General features: G+C 41.9%; 1 protein-coding gene across 2 annotated transcripts; it reads right to left on the reverse strand.

The window, feature by feature from the left end:
- Window positions 1–204: 204 nt before the first annotated feature.
- LOC133631884 (endothelial zinc finger protein induced by tumor necrosis factor alpha-like) lies at window positions 205–10,843 on the reverse strand. 2 transcript variants are annotated; one of them, XM_062024057.1, is made up of 3 exons: window positions 10,602–10,843; window positions 10,032–10,116; window positions 205–2,408 (listed from the first exon to the last, which is right to left on the reverse strand). In XM_062024057.1, the coding sequence occupies exon 3, from the start codon at window positions 2,392–2,394 to the stop codon at window positions 1,519–1,521; it is 876 nt and encodes a 291-aa protein (XP_061880041.1). In that variant the 5' UTR covers window positions 2,395–2,408; window positions 10,032–10,116; window positions 10,602–10,843; the 3' UTR covers window positions 205–1,518. The 2 variants fall into 2 exon arrangements, with proteins under 2 accessions (XP_061880041.1, XP_061880040.1); XM_062024056.1 differs by lacking the exon at window positions 10,032–10,116.
- Window positions 10,844–11,093: the final 250 nt, after the last annotated feature.

The raw sequence follows: 11,093 nt of genomic DNA on the forward strand, positions 1-11,093 counted from the left end.
AAGTACTGAAGAAGTACGAGGAGGAAAGAGAGTGATGCCCTCAGCACAGAGCCATGGGAGAGAAATGTATGCTCAGAGAGTGTTTGGGCCTGTGTGTGTGTGTGTGTGTGTGTGTGTGTGTGTGTGTGTGTGTGTGTTTTTTGTCTCGTCTTGTCTCATAGTAACAGTGGTACTATTGATTGATTGAAACGTTTATTAGTAGATTGCACAGTACAGTACATATTCCGTACAATTGACCACTAAATGGTAACACCCCAATAAGTTTTTCAACTTGTTTAAGCCGGGGTCCACGTTAATCCATTCACGGTACAGATATATACTATCATCATAATACAGTCATCACACAAGTTAATCATCAGAGTACCGTAATTTCCGGACTATAAGCCGCTACTTTTCCCCCTCGTTCTGGTCCCTGCGGCTTATACAAGGGTGCGGCTTATATACGGCCTGTTCTTCTCCGACACAGACGAAGAGGATTCCGGTGGTTTTAGTACGCGGGAGGAAGACGATGACACAATGATTAAAGACTGACTTTTCATATACCGGTAGGCTGGTTATTTTGATAACGTACAGGCGAGCACTTTGTATTACTTTGCAGCGTTGTATTATTTGTACTCTGCACGAATGCTGCTCGCCATGTCAAAGATGTGAAAGTTTGATTGAAGGATTGAAAGATTTATTGTTAATAAATGGGACGCTTTGCGTTCCCAAACAGTCATCTCTGTCCCGACAATCCCCTCCGTGGTAGCAGGAACCCCTATATACTACGCTAATTACACATCAAAACCCTGCGGCTTATAGTCGGGTGCGGCTTATATATGGAGCAATCTGTCTTTTCCCCTAAATTTAGCTGGTGCGGCTTATAGTCAGGTGCGGCTTATAGTCCGGAAATTACGGTATATACATTGAATTATTTACACTATTTGGGATGAGGAGGGTTTGGTTGATATCAGCACTTCACTCATCAACAACTGACTGACTTGGTAGGATATGTACAGCGAGCAGAGAACATAGTGAGCTCAGAAAGCATAAGAACAAGTTTATACATTTGATTATTTACATTGGATTATTTACAATCCGGGGAGGTGGGATGTGGAAGGGAGGGTGTTAGTCAAGGGTTGAAGTTGCCTGGAGGTGTTGTTTTAGTGCGCTTTTGAAGGAGGATAGAGATGCCCTTTCTTTTACACCTGTTGGGAGTGCATTCCACATTGATGTGGCATAGAAGGAGAACGAGTTAAGACCTTTGTTAGATGGGAATCTGGGTTTAACGTGGTTGTATTGTTAGTGTACAGGTGTTTTCTTGTTTTGGTTTGTATAGTATTGTTCTTGTATTATATTGTTTATGTTAAATGTGGAATGAGTGAGTGGGGTTGGGATATTATAAGCATCTGCTTCATCCAACCCCGTTTCAAGCCTTGCATAAATGTCTCTGCCAAAATGTAAAAAAAAATGTGTGTTGTCCTAAATAAATACTTCAATTCAATTCCATATTTTACCGGAAACTAAACTACTAAAGGCTTATTCTGTTGCGTGCGTTCCCATGTGTGATTTCAGGTGTGGCCTTTGAGAAAAAGTCTTACCACAAACTGGACAAGCAAAGGGTTTCACACCTGTGTGCAGTCGCATGTGTGTAGTCAAAGTGGCGTTAACAGCAAATTTTTGACCGCAAAGTAAACAAGTGAAAGGTTTCTCCCCGGTGTGCGTTCTGCTGTGTACCGTCAAGTTGGACTTTAGAGTAAACCTCCTGTCGCAAACTGAACAAGCAAAGGGTTTTTCTCTTGTGTGTGTTTTCATGTGTGATATCAAGTGGGGCTTTTGAGAGAATCTTTGAACACAAACGGAACAAGCAAAGGGTTTTTCCCCTGTGTGAGTTCTCATGTGTCGAGCGAAAGCTGTTTTATAATAAAAGCTTTTGACACAAAGCGAGCAGGTCCAATATTTGGTCTTCCTTTCAGAGCATTTAGAATGATTGTTGTCAGTGTGAGTCGTCAAATCATCTACAAAGTTTGTATCGCTGCTAAAACGTTCTTCAGCCCTGTCTTGATCGTCACTATCTGACAGTGGAGCTCCAAAGTGGTCTCCGTCCATTTCTGTTGCCTTGTGTTGTAGTAAACTGCTACATGGAGGCTCCGCCCCTCTGTTCTCCTCACTTGGACTGTGATGAAGCTGTGAGGACTCAGGTGGTTTCTCTTCGTCATCTTCAGTCTTTACAGGGACACCAGTCAGTGGGGACTTTGTGAGACCAGCCCCCTTCCACCCGAGAAGACACTCGCCTTCCTGAGTGATCCCGAGTTCGTCATTCTCCTCTTTAATGCGAGGGGGCTGTGGATCCTCCTGCTCCCAGCTTGTGATCCATCCTTGCAGCTGAGGGGGACATTCTTCTTGAGCGCCCATCAGCTGCTGCACATCTGCAGGACAAAAACAGGATTTATTGTCATCTGGGATTTAGCAAAGTATTTTTTTTAATTTCAGCATTGTTGTTTTGTTTGAGGCTGTAATAATTCTAGACTGACAAATCTAACCAGTGGCCTCGTCGACCCTCACCAAATATTATTCTACACACCTTCATGGCAGCAAGGACTGTAAAGTGTCTTGCTCAAGGACACAACAGCAGTGACTGAACCGCGGCTTCCCGTACGCGTGGCGCGAATACGGCCTTCTACCGTACATTTTATTGATGTTTCTTTCACTTGTTTTATCACCACACAAAGTAACACAATCTAATTCATGCGTGATGGCAGTAAAAATCTAATTTTCTGAACTCATTGTCAAAAAACTGCACACAATTGAGTTACCGTATTTCCTTGAATTGGCGCAGGGAATATAGTATTCGCACGTCTAGAATTACTGCCGGGTCAAACTCGTTTCTCAAAATAATTAACGCATGCTTGGCCATATCGCCGGTTTATTATTGAAGCCGGATCAAATTCGTTTCGCAAAATATTAATTTTGTTATCGCATGTCTATAATTTTCGCCGGGTCAAACTCGTTTCGCAAAATATTTAGCATATGGCTAAGACTTCCACCGGGTCAAATTCGTTACGTCACGAGTGACGCATCTGTCCTCATTTTCAAAATGGAGGAAGCTGCTTTCAGTAGTTTACAATCGCACAAAGGAAAAAAGATAAAGAGCTTTTCAGTAGGATTTAAGGTCCAAGCTATTGCATACCGGTACAGTATGCTAAAGAGAACAGTAAGCAGCTATGTTTTATTAATATACCGTAGCTGCGTGTGTGAAATACTGTATAAGTCATTAAATGACTCCCGCCTCCTGGTGGTAGAGGGCGCTGCCGCGCTAGTGATCCTTCTTGCGACTTCCGGTACTGCAGAAGAAGTGAACACACGCAGCAAGAGATTTTTTTTTTCCTCTGCCTGAACTTTTAACATGGAGGATTACATACCGGTATCTAAAATAAAACAGTTTTCTAAACTGGACTTTCAATGGAAGCAGGAGGTAATAATTAAAGGAATATCTCCATCGAAACAGAGACTTTTAAAACTGAAGAAAGAAAATAAGGAAGACTTCTATAAACAAGTTATCGATGCTTTTGGTCAGAAGGAGCTGCAAATGGACTCCATTTATAAGTACAGGTAAGACCATAATAACGTTTTTTTTAATTGAATGTGCTTTTCATGATGGTATGCTTACATCACACTCAAAGCGCACGCCTAAATTTTATGGATTCCTTTTGGTAAACGCCGGAGTGAGAAGAGGTTTTAAAATAATTACCGCATGCACGGCCATCCCGCCGGTTTCCGGTAAACGCAGGTGTGACAGGAGGTTTTAAATTAATTAACGCCCCTGCGGCTATTCAAGGAAATACGGTATTAGTTATTTATATTATATCAAAATGTTTGCCTTAATTCTGTAGTTCTGCTTCTAAAGCAACCGCCAACACAAAACAGTACAATGTACGTGTTAGACAATGTGATCGTATCAATGGTGCAAGGGTCAGCAACCCGCGGCTCTTTAGCGGCGCACTGGTGGCTCCATGGAGCTTTTTCAAAAATGTATGGAAATGAAAAATATGTTTTTTGTTGTAATATGGTTTCTGTAGAAGGACAAACACGACACAAACCTTCCTAATTGTCAGAAAGCCCGATGTTCAATGTTTGTGTTCATGCTTTACTGATGAGAGTATTTGGCGAGCCCCGTTTTGTCCTACTAATTTCGGTGGCCCTTGAACTCACCATTGTCTGGACTGTGACTCAACAGTTTGTTGACATGTACAACTTTTTCCGACGCTGCCACAGAAAGACGTGTTTTATGCCACTCCTTATTTGTCTCAATTTGTCCACCAAACTTTTTATACTGTGCGTGAATGCACAAAGGTGGGCTTTGTTGATTTTATCGACTTGTTGGAGTGCTAATCGGGCATATTTGGTCACTGCATGACTGCAAGCTAATCGATGCTAACATGCTATTTAGGCTAGCTGTATGTACATATTGCATCATTATGCCTCATTTGTAGCTATATTTGAGCTCATTTAATATCCTTTACTTATGTCCTCTGTGTATTTAGTTTCTTTTTCTATGTCTCATGACACATTATCTGTTGTTAGTGTGCCATGTTGTTCCAGACCACAGCAAACGTTACCCAGCTTGCAAAGATTGTAATAAATCCATTAAAAGAAGACAGCCCGTCGTTTCCTTTAACTTGGACACGCACATCTATACCTTCGGCCATTCTAAGACAGTAATTTCCAGGAGTTATCTCACCTTCTGAGAAGTTTCACTAATGTTTTCCAATGTTGTAAACATGTGTAGAATAAATATTACATTTCAACATTTCTGTCAACAAAGATTTGCGTCAGCCTGCGACACAAAGTCATTTTGATAGTAGGCTAATGTAGCTAATTAGCCACTTACAAGATAGGCTCCAGCACCCCCCCGCCACCCCAAAAGGGACAAGCAGTAGAACATGGATGGATCATGTGTTGCCATCATTATAACACTTATATAAGGCTTTAACTTTTTTACAGCTCCAGATCTAATACTTTTTTGTATTTGTGGTCCAATATGGTTCCTTCAACATTTTGGGTTGCCGACCCCAGCATTGATTGATTGAGACTTTTATTAGTAGGTTGCACAGTGAAGTACATATTCCGTACAATTGACCACTAAATGGTAACACCCGAATAAGTTTTTCAACTTGTTTAAGTCGGGCTCCACTTAAATTGATTCATGATACAGATATATACTATCATATATACTATCATCATAATACAGTCATCACACAAGATAATCACATTGAATTATTTACATTATTTACAATCAGGGGTGTGGAGGGGGGGGAGGATATGGACATCAAGTAGTGGACATAGAGAGAGAGAGAGAGAGAGAGAGAGAGATCAGAAGGCATAAGAAAAAGAAAAAGTATCTGCATTTGATTGTTTACATTTGATTATTAGCAATCCGGGGAGGGTGTTAGTTTAGGGTTGTAGCTGCCTGGAGGTGAACTTTTAGTGCGCTTTTGAAGGAGGATAGAGATGCCCTTTCTTTTATACCTGTTGGGAGCGCATTCCACATTGATGTGGCATAGAAAGAGAATGAGTTAAGACCTTTGTTAGTTCGGAATCTGGGTTTAACGTGGTTAGTGGAGCACCCCCTGGTGTTGTGGTTATGGCGGTCATTTACGTTAAGGAAGTAGTTTGACATGTACTTCGGTATCAGGGAGGTGTAGCGGATTTTATAGACTAGGCTCAGTGCAAGTTGTTTAACTCTGTCCTCCACCTTGAGCCAGCCCACTTTAGAGAAGTGGGTAGGAGTGAGGTGTGATCTGGGGTGGAGGTCTAGAAGTAACCTGACTAGCTTGTTCTGAGATGTTTGGAGTTTAGATTTGAGGGTTTTGGAGGTGCTAGGGTACCAGGAGGTGCATGCGTAATCGAAAAAGGGTTGAACGAGAGTTCCCGCCAGAATCCTCAAGGTGCTTTTGTTGACCAGAGAGGAGATTCTGTAGAGAAATCTCGTTCGTTGGTTAACCTTTTTGATTACCTTGGTTGCCATTTTGTCACAGGAAAGGTTAGCCTCTAGAATGGAACCTAGGTAGGTGACCTCATCTTTCCTGGTGATGACACTGTCACCTACTTTTATGGTGAAGTCATTGACTCTCTTAAGGTTGATGTGGGACCCAAACAGGATGGATTCAGTTTTACCCAAGTGGATGGATAGCTTGTTGTCAGCGAGCCAGGTGCAAGTTCTACAGAGCTCAGCACTGAGGATTTTCTCCACCTGTGACTTGTCCTTGTCTGATACCAGCAGGGCAGAGTCATCCGCAAACAAAAACAATTCACAGTCGCATGCCGATGACATGTCGTTTATGTATATTAGGAACAGTAAAGGTCCCAATATACTGCCTTGGGGGACTCCACAGCTCACCGAGAGGGGGGGGGGAACGACATGGTGCCGTTCACCTCTACCACCTGCTCCCTCCCCTCCAAGTAAGATTGCATCCAGCTCCATGAGGTTTTGTTAAATCCGATTGCTCTGAGCTTATCCAACAGTATAGCGTGGTTAACGGTGTCAAAGGCCTTCTGAAGGTCCAGCATGACCATGCCGCAGTATTTGCCCGCGTCCACCTCATGTTTGATGTGGTCGCTCAGATAGAGAAGGCATGTGTCAGTGGAGTGGTTAGTTCTGAAGCCGGATTGGAATTTGTACATGAGTTTATTAGTGGCAAGGTAACTATCGACCTGTTCATAAACTATTTTCTCCATTACTTTCGAAATGGAGCTGAGAATAGAAACAGGTCGGTAGTTGCCAGGTTCCAATTTGCTTCCTTTTTTAAAGAGGGGAGTTACTCTTGCTATCTTAAAATCTGTTGGTACTTGGCCTTGTGTAATTGATAGGTTTATTATGTGCGTGATGATCGGGGCAATGATGGAGGCAGAGTCCCTGAGGAATCTGGAGGGAATATTATCAAGGCCGGTGGCCTTGTTAGGGTGGAGCGCACTCAATTTTTTTTTTTTTTTTTTTAAACACCTCATCAGCTGTGACCATTTCTAATTTGAAATCATTGTTGGATACTCCTAGCTTTCTGTAGAAGGCTTTAATGTGTTCTACACCAAAGCGACCAGAGTGGTGGGACAGCTTGTTGACAAGAGTTGCGGCTATGCTGGTGAAAAAGATGTTAAGTCTGCTAGCTACCTCCATTTTGTCTGTAATGAGGGAGTCACCCTCCTTGATGCTGATGTTGGTGAGTCTTGTTTTAAGTTTCTGGCTGCAACCAGGAAGCTGGTTGTTGAGAATTTTCCAGAGCTCACGTGGCTTATTCGTGTTTTCCTCTATTTTGTCGTTAATGTAATTTTTTTTAAGGATTTAGTCAGGTTGGTTGACTTATTTCTTAATTTATTGCATTGCTTTTTGAGAGTTGAAAGGAGTAATTTGAGGTTGATATTATTGGGTTGTTTATCTACTTCTGTTTTACATTTTTGGTATTCAGATAAGGCTGAAACGACGCGTCGACGTAGTCGACGTCATCGGTTACGTAAATACGTCGACGCCGTTTTTGTGCGTCGACGCGTCGCATATTTACGTCACACTACCGTCATGGCGGACCGCAAAGCAGACGATCAAAGCAGACGATGCGAGCGGTGCGAGCGAGGGGGGAAAAGCATGCCAAAAGTGGTCAAAAGTGTGGGAGTATTTCAATAAACGGCCTAATAATGTTGTTGTATGCACACTGTGTCGAGCGGAAATGGCCTATCATAGCAGCACAACGGCTATGAACGAACATTTGAAAAGAAAACCATCAACCATCAACTAGTCAATCGTCCGCGCGAGCATACGTTGTCATCATTACACAAAAACATGACTGTGTCATTTGTATCTGCTAGGGGTGTAACGGTACGTGTTTTGTATTGAACCGTTTCGGTACGGGGCTTTCGGTTCGGCACGGGGGTGTACCGAACGAGTTTCTAAGCTAAAGCTAACTTTAGCTGCTAAAGTCTTAACAAGCTGCTTCGCTCCTCTGCGTCTGTCTCAGCACGCAGCATTGTCCCACCCACACAACCATCTGATTGGTACACACGCAGCATTGTCCCACCCACACAACCATCTGATTGGTACACACGAAGCATTGTCCCACCCACACAGCCATCTGATAGGTACACACGCAGCATTGTCCCACCCACACAACCATCTGATTGGTACACACGAAGCATTATCAGCCAATCAGCAGTGCGTATTCATAGCGCATGTAGTCAGCGCTTCAGCGTGGAGCAGATAGGTGTTTAGCAGGTGAGCATCAGGCAGCGGACTCTCCCCAAATGATAATAAACACCTCCCAGTCAACTACTAGTAACATCACTATGAGCCCGTTGACCTACTAGAAACTTAAACTGCAGCTCAGCTCACTCGCAGTCCTGGCTTGAGGTGAAGGCTAATTACCTCTCGTTCCAGCCACATCGACCCCTTCTGAGCGCCTATTTTCAGCTGCTGGGAATATTGTAAACAAGAAAAGAACCAAACATGTACACATGCTAACCTTTCTTCATTACAACTGTTAGTCACTCACTGGAATGAGTAGAATTGGTTATTGTGTACTGTGTTGGACTGGATGTTTATTTTGCACATTTTAAAAGCAATACTTAATGTTTACAGTGCTCCAGAATATTTAGATTGGCACTTTTTTGTATTGGATGTTTATCTTTATTTTTGCACATTTTAGCAAATAAGCAATACTTTCACTTTTGTTGAAATGTTTACACTGTTGTTACAGAATATTTCGTTTTGCACTTTTTTGTATTGGATATTTATCTTTATTTTTGCACATTTTAAAGCAAAATAAGCAATACTTTTACTTTTGAAATGCTTATACTATTGCAGAATATTAAGATTTGCACTGGATGTTGACTTTTATATTTGCACATTAAAAAGCAAATAAGCTACTTTTAATTTTGTTAAATGTTAAAAGTTTTAAATGTTTACATTGTTACAGAATATTTAGTCATGTTGTTGTCAATGTTGACTGAGTGGCCATACTTCTTTTTTTTTGGAAATAAAAGCCATGCCTTTTGAAAAAACGGGCCTACATTTATTTTTTCATCTTCATTTTGAATAAAAAAAATAATCGGTAAAAGGAAAAATAATCTATAGATTAATCGAAAAAAATAATCTATAGATTAACCGATTAATCGAAAAAATAATCTATAGATTAATCGATAGAAAAATAATCGTTAGCTGCAGCCTTATATTCAGAGTATTTCCTGTCTCTGTCTTTTATGGCAGCTAATAGGTCCGGATTCATCCATGGTTCCGAGCGGGCTTTGATCCTGACTGTTTTCACGGGAGCCATGTCATTTAGTATCTTTAGGAACGCCGTTTTGAAGCGATCCCAAGCGACATCGACCAGGTTGCTCGCGAGCACAGGGGACCAGTCCCACTCATCTAATTTTAAATTGAAATTATCACTGGAGTATTTTTTGAGGGATCTGGATTGGGCTGTTATGTGGTCATTGGCTTTAGGTTTAGCTATTTTACGGGTGCAGAAGGTTAGATAGTGGTCGCTAAGACCACAGATCATGACCCCACTATTTTTTATTTTAGGCCGGTCTGAAGTGAGAATGAGATCTATGGTTGATTGGGTGGAATCACACACCCTTGTAGGTAGTGCTATTAGCTGGGAAAGACCATGCAGATTACAAAACTTGCTGAAGGATCTGAAGACAGGCACATCTTTGCGTTGAATATCTGTGTTCAGATCCCCAGTTATAATTTTCTCCATGTTGTCTGTCCCCGCCAAGCATTCTTCCAAAGCCCCATAGAAATCACTCTGATTAGGGGGTCTATAAACAGTCCCTATTAGTACCGGCTTAGCGTTTTTAAATTTGATTTCCGCCCACACAGATTCCAGGTCATTGTGATTAAGATCAGTGCGAGTTATGTATTTAATATCCTGGTGAATATACATACAAACGCCCCCACCGTGTTTATTCCTATCCTTTCTGATAACCGAAAAGTTTTGTATTTCTATCTCTGAGTCAGAAATACTTTGATCAAATTTGGTTTCAGAGAAACACAAGATTTTTACCTTCGTGTTGAGGAACATTTCTCTGATTTGGTCGAGTTTGGCTCCAGAGAGGCTGTTCACATTAAGGTGGATGATGTGTAGTCCACTGGAACCAAAAAGAGCATCAGAGTCCGCTGTGTTGTGGTACTGACCAGAAAAATTGTTGGTTATTATTGCTGTTGCAGTTGAAGAGCAAGGAGAGAGAGGAGAGAGAGAGAGGGGCATATTGATCGTCCTCCAGGTGAAGGGGGAGGGAGAGAAAGGGGGAGGGGAGGGAGAGGGAGGAGGAAGCCAGGTAGGGTTGCTGGGGGATGGGTTTGGTTTCCTTTTGGCGGGCTTTTTTGAAGACAAAGAGAACGAGAATAACGAAAATGTTTGTGTAAAGGCGCCTCTAAATCCTGTGTATGGCGCGTCCTCGGCCGTCCGGGACCCGGGAGAGGTCGCGTGGACCCCCGCCATCACGTGCAATAGTGTATGTTAGCCTCATGGATTATTTACAGTAATAAACTACTTTTTGTTGTCTAATGTCTCCTGGCCTCGGTATTATATAAAGTGTGTTTATTAATTAAGTAGAATGTTTTATTAACATACCTTCGAAATGTAACACTGTTTTGCTAGCAGCTTCCGGTTGTCGATGTCGCTCCTTCTCTCGTGTTCTAGAAAGTTCCTCCTCGTACGACGCGATGGTTCTTTCAAACAGCGCGAATATTTCATCAGCCGCCGCCATGAGTCGCTCCTTCACCAACTCTTTCAACATTTTTAATGTTTTTCCTTGATTAAATTTGCCTTTCTTCGCCCCTTTTGTCTCGCGTTCGTCTTTCAGCGTTGTCAACTTCCGCCGGAAGAAGGTTTTACGGCAGCTCGAGCGATGACGTCACACAAGACCACCTTTAAAAAGCCCTTTGGTCATTTTTTGTAAAGAAGTAATAAGGTAATATTCGATTTAATCATCTTCCACTAAAATGTAATCACATTTCGTCATCACGTTAGTCAGCGTGAATTTGTTTTGATTAGTTATGTTTTTTATTTTATTGTATTTATTTTTTGTTATTGAACAACAAACATACATTTATAATTCACACA

This window comes from Entelurus aequoreus, linkage group LG17, assembly GCF_033978785.1.
Source record: "Entelurus aequoreus isolate RoL-2023_Sb linkage group LG17, RoL_Eaeq_v1.1, whole genome shotgun sequence".
NCBI classification, from domain to species: domain Eukaryota; kingdom Metazoa; phylum Chordata; class Actinopteri; order Syngnathiformes; family Syngnathidae; genus Entelurus; species Entelurus aequoreus.